Source organism: Corvus cornix, chromosome 5 (genome assembly GCF_000738735.6).
Source record: "Corvus cornix cornix isolate S_Up_H32 chromosome 5, ASM73873v5, whole genome shotgun sequence".
NCBI lineage: Eukaryota > Metazoa > Chordata > Aves > Passeriformes > Corvidae > Corvus > Corvus cornix.
This window is the reverse complement of record NC_046335.1, coordinates 41,395,176-41,413,454: the sequence shown is the minus strand read 5'-3', so window position 1 is coordinate 41,413,454 and position 18,279 is coordinate 41,395,176. Positions and strand designations below refer to the sequence as shown.

The 18,279-nt window shown below is 42.3% G+C and overlaps 1 protein-coding gene across 2 annotated transcripts in view; it reads left to right on the top strand.

Annotated features, from left to right (window-relative positions):
- The first annotated feature begins 6,368 nt into the window (after positions 1-6,368).
- EXT2 (exostosin glycosyltransferase 2) overlaps positions 6,369-18,279 on the top strand; it is a 73,412-nt gene continuing 61,501 nt past the window's right edge. The window contains exons 1-5 of one of the 2 annotated variants that reach the window (XM_039552507.1): positions 6,369-6,411; positions 8,232-8,791; positions 8,949-9,038; positions 13,842-13,958; positions 17,476-17,671. In XM_039552507.1, coding sequence (XP_039408441.1) covers positions 8,256-8,791; positions 8,949-9,038; positions 13,842-13,958; positions 17,476-17,671 — 939 coding nt within the window. In that variant the 5' untranslated portion in view covers positions 6,369-6,411; positions 8,232-8,255. Of the gene's footprint in view, positions 6,412-6,949; positions 7,050-8,231; positions 8,792-8,948; positions 9,039-13,841; positions 13,959-17,475; positions 17,672-18,279 lie in introns of those variants that run through there. The other variant, XM_010409010.4, reaches the window with a different exon arrangement.

Sequence of the window (18,279 nt, the reverse complement as noted above, 5' to 3'; positions counted from 1 at the left end):
AGCTATAGCAAAACAAAGGTCTCCTTCATGGAATGGAAGGTGAGATGTACAGCCAAAATACAAATGGACTTCCTGATTGTTCCTCTCTTATTTATGTACCCCAAGATGGACATGAACAACAAAATTTTAGGGAGCAAGTTCTTTGGAATCAAGAACCAGGTAAGACATTAGTTAAAATGGTATTTCAGGGGATCCCTGCAACAAATTCAACCCATTAATTATTCCTAATTTTCTTTTGTTGTTCTGGTCACTCTTACAGTTGGAGTACGTGAATATACATTAGTAACAATTAATATAATATTTTTCACCCATATATATTTACTGCTTAGAAAGTAAGTTTATTGTATTGTCTCTGTGTGGATTCAGCTAGTAAAACACACCTCTGCAGGAAAGAGGTGCTTTCAGAATCCTCACAGCTAATATAGTATGGCCCACAGTCACTTATATCTGAGCTTGCTGTGACTCAACGGAACACACACGCACTTTGTTGCATGGAGTATTTTCCATGGTTTTTTTGAGTTTAACACCTGCCTGAGGACCTCTCCACTGAGGAATGTTAGCTTGGTCACAGAAAACAAAAATTTAACTGGAAATGAGGCAAGAGAAATATGGTCATGAGTCTGCTGTTGGAAAAAGCAGTGGGTTTTTTTGACTGCACAAACCCCATAAATTTTGCAAATGGCCTTTACTGGTTTACGAGAAGTAAACATGTAGCAAGTCCTGTGCATACGTATATAGAAGCTAAATCAATTCTTATTTGCTCTAAGAGTACCCCTGAGAGGAAAAACACAGGTGCTGCATGTACAAATCATTTGTTCTTTCTGCTACCTTCATGTTAGATGTTTTCTCTGCTTGATATATCTCGTAGTTGTTATTAATGACCTTTTTTTTTCCATGTGGCAAATCTCAACAGAAAAAAATATAGAGAAAAGATTAAGGACACTCTCATGCTGTCCCCACCCTCACATTTCTTTTGACCTCTTTGTCAAGCAATAGGCAAACACAGAAGCACCTCAAATGAAGCCAGTCAGATCTATGTTTTTAAAACTGCTGCGTTTCATCTAAAATAAGAAATGCCATCAAAACAAGTATAACAATGTGCCTTCATTGTTTGTACTCATTGTAATCAAACAAGATGATAAAATCCACTTTACATACAATTTTTGTGTTCCAGTTATCATTCATTTGAGCACAGAAAGGAACCTAGAAAGTTTCATGGTCCTTGCCATATTCCAGTCACTCTCTCTCCCCTTCCCTCTCTGTTCCCCTCCTCTCCTCCCTGCCCCATTCAGTCTCTCTTCTCCAGAGAAATGTTCAGCGCTTTTAGGGTAGAGGTGGTAATTTCCTGTGCAGCACTGCTCTCAGTCATAGAAACTTCCATAGCATACATTTCAGGCATACACTTGACATATTCATGTTTGTGGGAAGGAAAAATCTGTGCATCTCCAAATTATTAACCTCTGTTACATTGCAGTTAAGCAGACAACTTAAGTGGGGCCCATTCTAGATAAATATTTATGAAAAATCATGCATACTTAAAGAACGAATCTGTGAAGATGAGTTTTCCCTTACAGAAATTTAATAGGTCCTAAGCAAAATATCTGTAAGGGAAAACATTCACTAATAACTTAAACGAGTTCTCCACCTTAACTGAAGAAGGACAGTTGCTCAAATGTACTGTGTGATAGACTTTATTTTTTAAAACATAAATGTTAATGCCTTAATTGTTGTTTTTCTCCCTTGGAACATCCAATAGGTTGCACAGTTGGGCTGACTGGTGTGTGTTTCCCCCATCCCCATAATGACCCAGTTTCTTGAAACCTGCCTTGGGGTCAAATTATCATTTATACTGACAATTTCTCTGCAGTCCTCCTCCAGTTACTTGGTTACAGAATCCCTCTGTCACTCTCATCCTGCTGGCAGAGTGGTGGTTTCATTTCATCAGAGAGATAGTGGCACACAGAGGCTCAATAAAAAAACCTCTCATGGAGGAAGCTAAGTGAATCACGCCCCTGAAAATTTCTGCATGTCAAGTATCAGGCATGCAAAACTGCTTTTGCACTTTTAATTACATATGCTGCTATTTTTGTAAGATTAGCTGACCTAACAGGAGGTTGTTTTGGTTATTTCTGAAGCAATTCAGACCACATCATGAAGAACAGGGCAAGGTAACCTACAAGTACAAAAAGATATGTGTTCCACCTGAGAAAATCAGAGTGGCAAGAAAGACTCGTTTTCCATTCCAATTAATGCTTTATTTATTACTGACTTACATAAAACACTGGCAACTGACTGATGACAAGATCCTAGATTATCTGCAGCCAACAAAAGTACTAAAGAGTCTGAGGTGGTTATAAATACTCTACTTTTTGTCCTCAGTTTGCCGGGAATGGTTATTTTTAGCAAGTAGCCAGTCGACCTTATCAAAATGAAGAATCAAAAATAGTCTGGAAAAACACTGCAAGGAAAGGTTATTTTTAGCTCTCCATCTATTCCCTGCTGCTATCCAGCAAGGTCTGATGGCACAGCTCATGCACGACTGCTTAGTTATTCTAGGCGAATGCTTGTTGTGACCTGTCCTTTCCCTGGATACCTCACTGCAGACGGCATTCAATTGATTAAAGATTAATGCCTCTGCAGACCGTGACAGCTGAAAGCTTTAGGGAGGGGGGAACACACACTGACAGATTGTTTCTATCTGCATCTTTCTGCCAGATTACAGTTTCTTTGAAGGGAACTCTTGCCTAACTGAATTTCCTCGTGTCTCATATCCCTCAGTGGGAGCTATTGCAGCATCCCTTCAAAGTATATTTACACTTCTTTTTCCTTTCAGTTCAGGAAGGCAGTAGAGGAAGTAAGAGTTACAGACATAAGTTAAATCACTGTTTTGACCAGTGCCACCCATCACAAACCAGCAGCACTGGAATGATGGACTGGATCAAGAGAGAAAACCATGCAATTGGCTGCTACATACAGTTTATTGATCACACTGGGTAAAAACTTCACTGATATAGATGAGGGTACCATTTGGTTGTAAGACTTATACCAGAACAGCGAACCAAAGCAAGGACCTGGCTGCTACAATATCCTTCTTTCTCTTATAACAGAAACTCTTTAATTAAGTTCAGTACCTTATATATTGGCAGTAGACACTAACAAAATTTTCAGAAGAATAAACTGAGCTATGAGTTTTTAGTTTTGCTATGTCATAGATGGGAAATAAGGTTGAAAAGATGTCCTCAAACCATTAGATTTCCTCTTCATATTTGCCTTTTAAAATTGCCTCATTTTATTATAAAGGTGTTTTCAGGTGTTTTCACTGACTGCATAAGGTGCACCATAATCTCACATGCAGCTTCTTCACATGTGGAGACACAGTAGCTAGCAAAAGGTTTTCTCTTCTGTACCCTGATCATCCCAACAGAAAATTGGCAGGATGCCGTATGCAACAGCAGACAGATGTATGGTGTGATGGTGAAGCCCTTAGAAACAAATTCCAAATGACCCCCAAAGAGCCACATAAGGCAGGACATAAAAGGGCAAAGCAAAGAGAAGCGAAATGTCTGATTTCTCCTGTGCATTGACAAAAATTGATAGCCAGTTATCCAGATGCTGATGAATATTTTCACAAACTATAAATGGCAACCTGGAGTCTAAAAATAGATGCTGTGCCGCAGACTTGTCTGGCTTAGCTGCATCACTAGAATATAAACAGGCTCCCTGGTGTGGTTTCAGGGAAATCTCTATCAAGACAGACTGCATCCTCCATTTTTCTTGCTATATCTTGAAATAAAATAGCTGAAGCCTCTTGCATTTGTTTAATACTAGCTTTTAATAAAATTGCACTGATTTTCAAATTTTCCTACAGGGATGAAAGGATCATCAAGTCTCCGTGAATATTTCAGCTACGATTGATTCGATGCACTTTCTTCTCCCTGGCAGAGCTAGGAAGGCAGAGGAAGCGCCTGCGGGCACTGCATGGGCTGGCGGAGGCTGCGCTCGGTGACCCCCACCCCTCCTCCCCGCCGCTGCACGTGGACCAGCCAGTGTCCCTGTCACACGAGAGGCTGGGAACCCCTCTCCCCGGCTCAGGCGCAGCCAGGCACTGCTCATGCTGGTGAATCCCATGACTGCGGAGATCCAGTGCTCATCCGAGCAGCCCCAACACATGAATGGCGCCCCTTCCAATTCACAAAAATCAGACACGGTCCGGCCATCCTCCTGAAGGAGGGCTCCTGCCTCTGATTCATGAATGGGGCAGCTTGCAGCAATTTGAAGCTGATGGGTTAAGCCCAGAAACATTATGTGCTCTAATAAACCCCCGTAGCTTGTTCTTGCGAGGATGAACAAGCCAGTACCGGGGGGAAAAGCCAGTACTAGCACTCAGAAAGATGCTTTAAGATCTATTAGTGCTGTCTGTTGTTGGCTTTGAATGTCACGGACAAGATGAAGAAGGTAGCAGTGACTCTGAGGAGGATGCTGCATCACCTGCAATGCCACGTGTGTGAGGAGAGGTTGAAAGAAAGAAGAGAAAGCACTGCAGTGGCAGCGTTTTGCCTTTTTTGTGGGAGTACCGAGCTGTCTCTGTGCGTGCATGTGGATGGCTTTGCAGAAAGCCCTTTTCCCAAGGGCAGGTGAAGTGAAAGAGAACTAATCTATTGCTGACAGTCAAGGCTGTTTAAGGACACTGTACTCAGTGTGTGTGACAGAGAGATTCGGTTTAGAGGCTTAGAGCAGGGATGGGTGCAAAACCCCCATCCTTTCACAAACGCACGTTGTAGGATAGTACATATCACCATCATGTCACCGTTGTACACAAGATACAAATCTATAAAAACAGCTACAAGAAAAATTGAAAAGGGGAAAAACACATTTCAGGGCAGCAAAAGCTGACACTATAATGAGATACACAAAGTAAGAGTCTTTTACACCAACAAGGATTATGGGATAGAAGCAGAGCTGGCCTGCCTTGCATCTCAGGGAGCAGAGAGACCAGAAATGCTTCTGGCTCAGAGATCAGCTGCCTGAAGGGGCTGCAGCAGAAGAACTTTTTGTGGCAGGACATAATTGCTAAAAACTTTTTTGGTTAAAATGTAGCAGTTGAAACATCCTAACAGTTGAAAATTGTTTACAGGTGAGAGATACAAAGCCAGCCCTGTTTCCACTTCAGTGGCACTGAACATAGGTTCTGCTGTTTCAGCCTAGAAAGCAGAGAAGGATAAAGAACGTGGTGCCACATGCAGGGACACCACACTGCTGCTGCTGGAATGCCTCTGCTGTACTGCTGCCCTGTGCACAGTACAGCTGCAGCATTTTGGAATTGTTCAGCCTGGAGAAGAGAAGGCTCTGGGAACACCTTAGAGCAGCCTGAAGGGAGCCTACAAGTAAGGGGCAGAGGGACTTTTACAAAGGCATGTAGTGACACGATAACGGGGAATGGCTTTAAACTGAAAGAGGGTAAGTTTAGATCAGATATTAGGAAGAAATTCTTCACTGTGAGGATGGTGAGGCACAGGTGGCCCAGAGAAGCTGGGAATGCACCCTGCCTGGAAGTGTTCAAGGCCAGACTGAGGCTTTGAGCCACCTGGTCTGGTGGAATGTGTCCCTGCCTGAGGAAGGGAGGTTGGAAGTAGATGATCTTTAAGATGCCCTCTTTTAATGCAAACCGTTCTATGATCTTACCAACTTGGGTGTATTTTGTTTGGTTTGGTTGTCGTTTGATTGGGTTTTTTTGTTTGGTTGGTTTGGCTTTTATTTGTTGGTTTTTTTTTTGTTTATTTTTCGATTGTTTGAGGTTTTTCTGCTTAATTTTTTGGTTTGCCTACAGAGCAAGTCAGCTCCCATTTTTGGGAATGAAACCCAAAAATTGTTTCTGATTCCCACATGGCTGGAGTTTCGTGCAACACATTTGTCCTTCTCTATCTTCTGTTAGAAGAGACATTGGTTCCAGTTACTTTTGAGAAGGGTTTGGGGAAGGTGTAGATTTGGGATGCTTCCTTACTTAAGTAGTGTGATCCAGCAGAAAGCGCCACACGACCCAAAGGTCCTCGGTCAACGGGAAAGCCCGATAGAGTTTTGGAAAGGCACGAAGGACTGGAGGAAAGCGAGCCAAGAATTCAAATGTATCGGGAACCGGGCTGGGGGTGGTTCATGGGTACCAGTGTTGCCCGGCGCCGGTGCCCGCTGTGACGGGAGGCGCATCCATCCCTGCGGGAGAGCCCCGCGCCCCGCGGGCCGGGCCCCGCTGCGCGCCCGCCCTCCCGCCGCGGGGGGGCGCTGGGGGCGCGGGCCCGCCGGCCGCGCGTGCGCACCGGCCGGGCCGGGCCGGGGGCGGCGGAGCGGGCGGGCCCCGCGCGGAGCGGCCGGGGCGGGCGGGGCGCGGCCGGGCGGCCCCGGCGACTGCGGGCGGAGGTGAGTGCGGGCGGCGGGGCGGCGGGAGAGCAGGAGCCGCGGGAGCCGCGGCGGGGCGGCGGCCCGGCTCCTGCCGGCCGGGTTCCGGGCTGGCTTGGGCCCGCCGCGTCGCTCGGAAGGCGGCCCGTCCCGTCCCGTCCCGTCCCGGTGTTGCCACCTCTCTGTCTGCTGTGTCTTGTTCCCGTTCCTTCCAGTACTCCGAGCGCACCTTGTCCGTGCTTGCAGTCGCCCAAGCGGGCTGTGTGCTGTGCGAGAGGACGTTTCCGTGGATGCAGAGGTGCCTTCCACTGGGGGCTCTTCCGCCCGGGCTCCGGTCTGCGCAGATTTGCCGAGTGACTGAAGTGCCCGCGGCAGAGTGCGACCTGTGTCAGCACACAGGTGGTTCTGGTGCTGTGTCAGGAAGGAGGAATGACAGACGTGGTTAACAGCCGGAAGCATATGGAAAGTTTTTAGTTGTAGCGCTGATAGTAATGTAGCATTCTGGCTTCTGCCCTGATAACGGCATCATGCGTGTATTGCCTTGTACAGGAGATTTTAGAAGCTACCTCCAGAATCAGAATGTGGATGTAAAGTGGTGAGAAGAGCCGTTAAAAGTGGAATGTTTATTAGCATCTGAGATTATTTTAGTGCTACTGTGTGTAAGTACAATCAAGTCATGCATTAGCCACCCCACCCTAACAGTTTTTTGTTAAGAACACCAAATAGACATAACTCAATTTGTTAGACCATTTGATAAATAATGAAATTGATGCTTCTTTTGTTCATTGATGCTTCTTTTATTCATATTTGTTGTCTACTGGACAGTTGACATGTCAGACTTTCTAGCTCACAAAGCAAGAAAACATCCCATTTGTCCAAAAGAAAAACACATAATTATACTGTTCACATTCTTTTTCTGGAAAATATGCTTACTATGCTCAAAAAGCTCTCACTATGGAGAGTTCAGGTTGAATTTATTTATTATGAAAGTTTTAGCTGAAAACCTAAGCAAGTTGTTGCTTGCTGATCTTTCAGTCTGTAGTTAATGTAAATTGTCTTTTGCAGGAACCACAATTCCGTGTGTAGGAACTTGTAAGAAATATCAAAGATGACAGTAGTTTGTGATACTTTAAATTATGTCATGTTTTTCATTACAACTGTAGTTCAGGCTATACTGAGCTATTTAAATGCTTTTTTTCTTAATGTGGCTGCAGTGGCAGTTCATAGAACACATTTATGCCCCAAAAGGCCCATTGACTAAGATGACAAATTAATTCCTTTTTCTTGCCAGCAGTAGTTTAACATCATTCTAATGGGATATGGTGGAGCTACTATGAAATTCAGTTTAAAAGCACCTTTACCTTAGAAACAGTGTCATGATCCTAAGTCTTGTGTGATGCCCTGTTATAAGCCCTTTGCAGGTATCCAGGTTGTTTCTCTTCTCCTGTAGATAAGCATTTTGGTTTTTTATTAGCATTTGCCATGAATACACCTAGTTGTAGGTGCAGTGGGACCTATGAGGCCTTACCAGGTCTGCAGTGTCTGAGATTTCCTCCTCCTCTCTCTGCCCAAGCCGTGCCTTTTTCTGGCTTGTGGTTGTTAATTGGCCCACATCATTTCATTACAGCCAGGCCCAGCAGATCAGCCTCAATTGGTGCTTGCCAAGTGGCAGTCCTGGTTGGCATCCTGCGTTCCAGTGGGACACGTGAGCATCTGAAGAAAGCCTACTACAATTTCCTGAGACAAAGACCCTTCCCTGAAAGGAATAACTGGATGTTTCTCTGTGATAACTATGTATCTCTTCTGGAGTTCATCCTGAAACGTCTCTCTTTATTTTGTAGTGACAAGAGATAATTGATTGCATTATGTGTGCCTCGGCCAAATATAACACCCGGGGTCCCGCCCTCATCCCAAGGATGAAAACCAAGCATCGCATCTACTACATCACTCTCTTTTCCATAGTTCTGCTTGGCCTAATTGCCACAGGAATGTTCCAGTTCTGGCCTCACTCCATAGAATCATCCAGTGACTGGACTGTTGAAAAACGCAGTGTCCATGATGTGCCTGTGGTCAAGCTTCCTGCTGATAGCCCGATTCCTGAGCGGGGTGACCTCAGCTGCAGGATGCACACCTGCTTCGATGTCTATAGATGTGGCTTCAATCCCAAGAACAAAATCAAAGTGTACATCTATTCACTGAAAAAGTACGTGGATGAATATGGGACCTCGGTGAGCAACACCATTTCCAGGGAATACAATGAGCTGCTGACGGCCATCTCTGACAGTGAATTCTACACTGATGATGTCAACCGGGCCTGCCTTTTTGTGCCATCCATAGATGTCCTCAATCAGAATGCGCTCCGTATCAAAGAGACCGCTCAGGCGTTGGCACAGCTATCCAGGTAAGTGTTCAAACTTCAGTGTGTGAATGTAAGCAGAGTAAGCTTAATGCAGGAGGGGAGAATGCAGTGAATTAATGCCAGCACTAGGCTTTGACAGAACTTGTCTCTATGCAGAGAGCACCTTTCTAATTGCAGTTTGTTTCTTCTTTTGCCACAGGTGGGACCGAGGCACAAATCACTTGCTCTTCAATATGCTGCCTGGAGGGCCACCTGATTATAACACTGCCCTAGATGTTCCTAGAGATAGGTATGTGTTGTGCTGTGTGATGGACAGATCTGGGTTTAAATGCCACTGAAGAAGCAACGAGCTCAGAGGGGCAATTGATAGCAAAGGATGTACTCCTTAACCTTTACAAAATATGACTTGCTTGCTTCTCAAAAAAAGAAAGTAAGGTCTTGTATAGAAGAGGGGTTTACTTTTGAAACCTGATAGTTTAGCCCCATCCTTAATTTTGTAAGGGATGTGGCTGACAGTTTGCTTTTAACTCTTGAACTTGCTGTAAGGTTGGAGAATCTTGATCTGGAGTGTAACTGAATATGAACGCTTTACAGAATGTCCCATTCGATGCAAATTAAAATTCAAAGATGCTGTTGTAGCAGCAGCTTTCTGATAGAAGTCAGGTGCTTCAAGGGCATTTTAAAGCAGCTGCTGTTTGACAAAACTGTGGTGAATTTCAATAGTTTCTGTTATCTTAATAATTAGACTATATTAGTAATTGGACAAATGCTCTTAGTTATTCTGTGGCAAATGTGCTTTAAAAATATTTGCCAGGAACTTAAAAGGCATACATTCTGAGCTCAATTTTCATTTCCAGGATAGTTTACTTTTGGAAGGGGACAGGAGGTTGCAAGGCAAAGAAAATTGGAAGAAGAGGAAGGCAAAATTATTTAGCTTAGATACTGTTGCTGAAGATGTTTCTAATATGTCAGCCTGTGTGTGCTTAGTTCTGCTGAGTTAGGTCCATTGTAACCAGTGCTTTTCTTGAAGGTCAAAGTTAACTTTTCTTCTGCCAAATGTTAACAAAATCATGCCTGAGATATGGGATGTTTGCTAAGATGATTGTCTGTGGAGTGTATCTTGATTTCTTTGCAGCAAAGACAATTTAAAACATCCTCCAGTACCAGAACAGATTTTTTTTTTTTCTGCACGTGTTTAACCAGTAAATTTGCTCATTGTAATTACATCACTGTGAAATAAGGCTTTAGTTTTTTTCCTTCTCTGTATGAAATATGTTGTATGTATGTGGGTTAGCCTGGAGAGGGCAGTCAAGCATCAGTCTCATGTAAACAAGTCTGTTAATCTGTTAGTAAATACTTGCATTTGTTATCTTAGGTTTGTACTTAAGGAGAATTTTCATTCAACAGTGGAATGGACTGCATGTCTATGGATGCATGTGTCTATCAAAGAAGTGAATTTATTAACTGAATATAGTAGATATGCTGCAGAACCTTTTATTTTTACTTCTTAATCTCACATCTCCATTTATGTTTGGCCTTGCGTGCCTTGGCTTAGCAGGCAGGAAGCATTATTTTGGTAGGTGTTTCTCCTAAGTGTTTGTCATGCTACCATGGAAAACTGAGTAATTTAAATAAAAAACTGAAGTCTTTTTTGGCATTTAGCTGTTGTAGTTTGCCAATCTGACTCACCCCACAGCTGTATGATCACAAGCTGTAATATGTAAGAGAGGCAATAACAGTGCTTGGGATGGAAAAAAAGTAGAAATTCCTTTTTGTAGGCAGCCAGCAGTTGGACTGTTTGGTGTACAGGTTGTACATGACCTATTGTACAGGTTACAGGTGCAAAGACAAGTGGCCTGTGAAACAAGTCAGGAGTGTGGTGAACCTAGTCCTCGGCCTGAGTGATGCTGTATGAGCTTTCAGTATGATTTAGGAGACCTTTGGAGTTCTTACTTCATGTCTAACAGAACAAGTGACCTGGGTGTGTTTTCTTAATTTGAGAATGTCTACAGATATTAGGAGTGGGTAGTTAACCAAGTGTGAAAGACAGTTGTTTGTAGCATCATAGGGTGAGAGGCTGCTGGCCAAAATAAAGGCATGTTGGCAGAGTTCAGCTGGTTTTGAATGACTTGTCTGAACAACAAGTTCAGACAGCTCCAGAAGGACTGCATTTGTGGGAGTTTGTGGATCACTTGTGAAATACACAGGTAATGTTTGTGAAGTTTGTGCAGGGAGTGTGGCCTGCCTTCTACAGTCAACGTGTCCGAGAGGTCGTTCACAGTTGAACTGCAGTGGATCATGAGGTTTAATAGATTTGTGTTCTATTGATCTGCTGCAGAATATTACTCCAGTTAAAGGAAGACCTTACACACAGAAGGGAACTCAGTTATAGAATCATTTTACATCTGGAAAAGTTCTTGGCCATGGTACTTCATTAAGGGGTTGCTTGTTTATTAAATCCTCAAATCCAATTTCCAAAGACAGTGTAAAAGTGCTTTATTCCATAATTTCAAAGGTGAAAGTGTGCCTTGTGGGCGTGGAGGTTATGTTGCTGGTGTTAGCTGCCATAACATATGTAATCTCCTGCCATAAAACATAAAAGATAAGCTCTATATTATCTGTTAATTAGTGCTGTTGAATTTGGTACAGTAATGAGGTTGAAAGGGTTTCTTTTGCAAAGCTAATCTGTAGCTGTGGAATTGAATTTACCAACGAAGATACTTTCTATTTATTTCTGTTTCAGTCCATTAATTGGGTTCAGTGGCTTGTGAAGTTTGGCAGAAGGCTGCTGCACGTGGCAGTTGGACAGAAACATTCAGAGTACAGGCCAGTTGGGGCACTTCATGGAGAGAAAGAAGGATCAATATTTGAAAAGTGGTGAAAAGTTGCTCAGGGACAGTCATTCCTTGCTGATCAGTGCCATTTAAAGATTATTTGTCTTGAGTACATTAGGAGTTAATGTTCCTATTCTCTTAGTGCGCTGTACAATGAAAATCCAAGTGGTGTTGGTTCCCTGTGGGTTTATTTAGGTAAAAGTCTGCATGACACACCTGCTTTCTCAAGGCTGATGAGGTGCTATCATGTTTTCACTGGATCCTATTAAAACAATCTGGTTCTGGTTTCCCAGTGGGGGGAGTGGGGGGTGGGTTGTAAAAAAAGAGAAGGGGATATAAAGTGCAAGAACAGTAACACCAAAGCCAATTTTTTTCTCTGTTCTTGTAACTGAATTAATATGGATAAGGAGTAAAACGTGTAGCTTCAAGAGTGAGACCTAGTCATAGCAGTGTTGTACATGTCACCAAAAGCAGGGGGATAGGGGACATTGGAAAGGAGTTAAAAATGATCACTTGATTTGGAACATAAATTCAAAACTCAGCTCGTACTTATCATCCTATTCTCCAGTTGATTTTTGCTCCTAACATAGTTTGTGTTCTGAATGAAGAATTATATTTATGGCAAAGTGTGATCATGGTGTTTGAACACTGAACAATTGTGCTGCAGCTCAGAGCAGGAAGTGAAGTATTCTGTGGGACATCTGATGGGGATTAGAACAGGCACAACATACTGGTGTTCATCCAGAGTGTCTTGTTCTGATGGGAAAAATCTTGGGTGATAATTAGGTATGATGATAATCTGTTGTCTAACACTTGTGGAAAAAACTGCTTCTCCAAACACCATACCAAGGGTTTCAATCAGTGATATCTGAAAACAAGAATATCAGCTAATGGATCAGCCTCTTCCAGTTTCATGTTGACTTTTTATTCCCATGTGTGTTCTGATTACTGATGGGACCTGTGCCTGCTCTGATTTCAACTGTGACAGTAAGGCTTTCCACTGGAATCATAGCTGCAACAATGGATATGGCTCCTCAAGATCCTTTGTTTAGTGCCTTGTCTAGTAATGTATTTGTGTCCTGCTCCTTTCCATAGAGAAGGAGACAAACTGGAATTGAGAAATAGTTTTCTCCGAACTACTTTGTATGGTACCTTAAGCAGGCCCTGGGGCGCCGAAAGTATAGCACACCCTCCTGTTGAGTGACAAAGGACTGAAAGTTTGATCAGCTCTTTGAGAAGTCTCACAAAAGAAGCTGAATCTGAGCTTCTTTTGGAACTAGGATGATGTGTTCCTGATGCTGCCTGGTCACTGGACATGAAATGGCAATGAAAAGACTGTTGTCCTCTACTAGCATATTCTGAAGAAGCTTGCTTTGTGATAGGAGGTAGTAACAAACCTCTTTTTTCCTGGAATTGTGTGTGATATACTGCTTTCTTCTATACATGTTGTTCTCTTCTGTTTCCTAAAGCACTTCTGTGTGACAAAAGGTTGTCCCATCTAGGAAAAGGCACGATGTGGGTCATCCTGTTGGAAGGTTGAATTGCATTTTAATTTGTCAGTCTTTGATTATTCCCATGCTCTCTAGCATATAGTATCCCAAGCAACCTCTACTGTTGGAACTTACTGTCGTAACATACAGATTTCTTGTTCTCGTGTTTTCTGTTTGTAGAATTTTTGTGTAATATAAAATTGAAATAAATTTCACTAGCTCGTATGATAACTTTGAAAATACAGTTGCAAGTAACGTCATTTTATTTTCCATCCTGAGAAGTCCAGAGTCACTGTAAGATGCTAAAATGCTATGTTACTGTACTGTGATTTGTATCTGAAATATAGCTTGTCTTTAACACTTTGAAAGGTGTGCTATACCCTATTTTAGTACAGGCAGCAAGGAATATCTTAGCTAGTATAAGTAATTCAGAATGTATTTTGTCAAATTAAAATTGTCTTAGGATATGTAAGCTGGCAAATTGCAGAATTATCATAATGACAGCAATATATTAGATTTCCCTGTATTAATGCAAAAATGGTCAATTCCTCAGTGATCATACCCAATTGTAAGCACTCTGTTGGTGACTAGATACAATTTAGCAGTAAACCAAGATCATGAAAACTAAAGTCAACCTAAAACCAGCATGAGAACATGCTACTGACAAATGCTGAGGGACAAACTTACCTTAGAGCATGCATCTTCTTGTTCTGGTAACAACAAGCAGTGAATCGCTGGAGTTTAAAGTAACTTTCTTGTGTTTTTCAGAGCTCTGTTGGCTGGTGGAGGCTTCTCCACTTGGACTTACAGGCAAGGCTACGATGTCAGTATTCCTGTTTACAGTCCCTTGTCGGGAGAAGTAGATCTGCCAGAAAGAGGACCAGGGTAAAGTAATTCCCATGAATTGGGCAAAGTATATTTGATATCATATTTAGTATTGATGATTATAAAATACAAATATAGCTACTAACTTCATGGTGAGCTTGGGCAGTTTTGTAAGAGTTGTTTTTCACAGCTCTTGCTATTAAAATAGATTATGCTTTCAGTGCTGATGGTCTGGGTTCAATTGCCAGCTGCTCTCTCTAATAGCTTTATACTTCATTCTTATATTGTGGTGCCCAAAACTGTGCAGAGGACTCGGAGCAAGGCAGTCGCCTCCTTTGACCAGCTGCCTGATGCAGACAGGGACACAGTTGTGCCTTCTGGCTGCCAGGGCACTGCTGACTCATATTCAACTTGCCATTGACCAGGACACCCAGGTCTCTTTCCACAGGGCTGCTCTCCAGCCTCGTTTCCCAGTCTGTCCATACATTCAGGGTTGCCCTGTCCCAGGTGCAGAATCTGATGCTTGTCTTTGTTAAAATTCATCCAACTGGTGATTGCCCAGCCCTTTGATTTGTTGAGATCTCTCTGCAAGGCTTCTCTGCCTTCAACGGAGCCAACAGCTCTTCCCAATTTATGTATTGGTGATTGCCCAGCCCTTTGATTTGTTGAGATCTCTCTGCAAGGCTTCTCTGCCTTCAACGGAGCCAACAGCTCTTCCCAATTTATTGTTGTTGGCAAACTTACGTAGTATCCCTTCCAGTCCTGTGTCCAAGTCGTTTATGAAGATGTGGAAGAGTACAGGACCTAAGCTGGAGCCCTGAGGACCCCCACTGGGACAGGTCGCCAGCCTGATGTAACAGCCACCATTTGTGCCTGACCTGTCATTATGCTCATGAAAAAGGAAGATGAAAACTTGTATGTATGATTATGGGAATACATACATCCAGAGCTTAGAATATTTTATTTGTTTCTTTTTTTTAAAGTAATGGAGTAAGACATAAACACAAACAACACAACCCTCCCCTCCCCCAACTTTGTAGCTGGAAGTAAAGCAAGACAATTGGGAAATAAACCACTAATTTTCTCTGAGCATCTAATTAGCCATTGAAATGAACTACCCTGGCAATAGTGGTTTCTCTAATCTGTTCATTTCTTTAGAAGAAGAGGAGGTAGAAGTCTAGAAGACATGTTTTAACTGGTTATGGAAGGCCATTCTTTTATATTTCATAAATCTTTTAATTACACAGCTGAAAAAGTTTTGTTGTAACAAGGTCTTACCTCTTATGGTTTAAAAGATGGGCAGACAGAGGCAATGGGGATCAATGATGTGTTTGCTCATTGTGAAGATCAAGTTTACAACTGTAACAACTTTAGGTCCTTTTCTTCTGACGGCGTTTTGTAGAGAATATGAATTTTCAAAGTTGAAAACTGTGATTGAAATGGTGCATTGAAAAGTGCACCATTTCAAGATGTGATTTTGAAATGCATTTCAAAAAATGTGATTGAAAAGCCTCTGTTGGACACAAAAGTATTGGGTTCAATTGTCTTTTCTGGTAAGGGCAGTGCTCTTGCTGTTGCTCTTGGCTGCTCCAGGTACGATAATGCATTCAATTAGGACAAACTTGTGCAGCAGCAGTTTACTTTGCTCACACCCTTTATGTCCCTGCTTGTGATGTCCCTGGACCAGGCCAGCAAGTGGCATCTGGTTGCATCCCAGCTGATCGTTCCCAGGTCTCAAGTGTTACTACATTCCGACCCAGAGTGAAGGCACGCTTTGTATTTCTGTCTGGAGAGCGTGAATGCGATGGTAGGCTTCAGCATGTAAAGAGACATACAGTCATATTGTTCATGTCCAGTAGTCAGCTAAACTCCGTGTCTGATTTTGGGTCGGATAAGAGAAATAGGTTTTATGTTCAGTTAAGGTGTTGGAGATTTCGTTTCTCAAAACTGCTGCTTTTTTTTTAAAATTGTGTTGGGCAGCCTGGTGTCCGGAGTGCCATCCAGTGGCCACTCAGCGTTACTAGTGAGCCGCCTTCCTGGCCTGGCTGCTTTGTGCAGGAGGGGTGGGACGAGGACACGCCGCTCAGAATCCAGGCTTGCGTGGGATAAACCTTTGCATTACTCCATGTCAGTGTGTTATTTCTCGGGAGGTGGCGTGTACTTTCTTTTGTAGCAATGTTTGATAGCTAGATTTTGAGTGTCATAGAATGATGGCAATTTCAAGGCAGAATTTGGTTTTAAACATATACACGAACAAGCCTACTTTTTTCTTTTAGCTGGTTATATGCATTTATTATCACTCATCTGTATCATTATTTCCTTTTTAAAATGCCTCTTACAGAGCTGAACTGAGGGGGTTTGATTTACTTGCCTTTTTAATTGGATTGCTTAAAATCCACTTCTGCTGGTAGCAAGTTGGTAGCAGCTGGAGGCTTGTGAGAAAGAATGTTTAAAAAAAATACTATGCATCTGTTAATTGGAGCAACTAAAGTGGCCAGCATGAAAATGAGTAGAAGAGGTGAGAAGAGCAGCAGGAGAGGTCTGACTTTGTAAAGTGTGTGTGTTTGTGTGTTTTCAGAGCTGTAAATTAAAGATAGCATCACGTGGAGTAGAATTGGAATCTCAAGTACAGGCCTTGTGCTTCCTGTGTTCTTTTGGCAGCATGAGGGCACTCACTCACTGTGTGTTCCTTTCAATGGGGAGTGGTGGAGCAGTCTGACTTTAGCTGACCTGTTTTAAAAGGAAACCCAAGTAGATGAGTATAACAGTTATATGACATGCTATTTTCCAGTATTAGTATAACTTTTTTAAGCAGCAAGCACCTAATTTGAGCCTGTGTTCCTGTGTGGTTTACCTCCAGTGTTAATTAGTGTTTTTAAACACTTCAGTATTTAACATATTTGGCACATTTTAAATATTCATGGTTTTGGAACATGGTAGGGGTTGAGAGTGTATGGGATAACATACACTATATGGACCTTCAACTTTTCCCTGGAAATATTGCCTTTATATTGCCCCAAAGAGAAAGAATTTAATCACAGTTTAAAAAGATGAGCTTGTTCTATTGCTGCTGTCACCATATCAGGACTAAATAAGCTAAATACTATATACTGAGTTGTCAGTTCAGCATCTTTTTTCAATTAAAATTCATGAGAACATATATGGGAGGAGAAACTAGAAGCAGCACTCAGTGTCCTATCTACTTTGTTTTAGTACACAATCACCAAACAAAAGTACAAACAATCCTGGCATCAGTAGCAGGCTGATTTAAAATGTAGTTAAGTGATGTTTATTTAAGTTTTTAATTGAAGTTTTAATGCAAGTGCCTATTCTAGTGTAATAGGCACTTTTACCAAGTACTAATTTATTCAGAGTTGTAAATAATGTTGAGCCACTTACTATCCCAGACTTAATTATGTTTCATCATTACCCTTTCCAGCCTGAAAATATGGTCTTGGCAGCATGTCTGTATTTAGTTAATCTTGCTCTGCTTTTCTAGGATGGAGGGAAATGTGTTCTTGAGCATCTTGGAAGTAAACTTGCAGTGCTGTCAGGTAACGTGGCTGCGTTTTTTCAGTCCTCGCAGGTATTTCATTCTGTCATCTCAAATGGCTCTGCACCCAGAGTACCGCCTGGAGCTGGAAGCTCTTCAGGCTGAGAATGGGGAATCAGTGCTGATCCTGGACAAGTGTACAAACCTGTCAGATGGGCTCCCTGCTGTTCGCAAACGCTGCTACAAGAATCAAGTCTTTGATTATCCTCAAGTGCTTCAGGTAAGGCTGTCTCTCCTCCAAACTTCTCTTCTCAGCAGTGTCTGTCTTAGCTATGGTGCTGTTCCTGTTTAGCAGTGGTGGGGTACTTCCTTGTATTTAATTAATATGCTGGTTATGTTTTAGAACTGCATAATTTGTTATGTTAGCTTGAGTATTATATCCTAACTTTAACTAAGTTATATTATATCCTAACTTATTTTTGAGAGGGCCAAAAACCATGTGCTCGAACTGATATGCCGACTATGCTGTAATTTGAAAACACTGTATAACAACTTCATGAGACTGGTCATGGTGGTTTAGTAACACAAGACAGTGTCATGTAAACTTAAAAAAATTGCACAAAGATACTGCCAAATCCAGCAGCAATGGGATGCTAAAATGGAGGAACGGGAGGAAAAACTTTTGAAGGCAGATAAAGTTGCTCACTTCAAAACTGGAGAGGAACATGGGAATCTACACCTTCCAAAATAGCTGGCAAAAGGGCTCAGCAGGCATGAATTTGGAATTGATTTCTCAGATCTGACAGTCCAAACTTTGCTAGATGAAGCTTAGAGCTGCAGATGGCTTTGTTAGTTGGATAGAAGGTTAACATGAACTTTAAAGAGGTT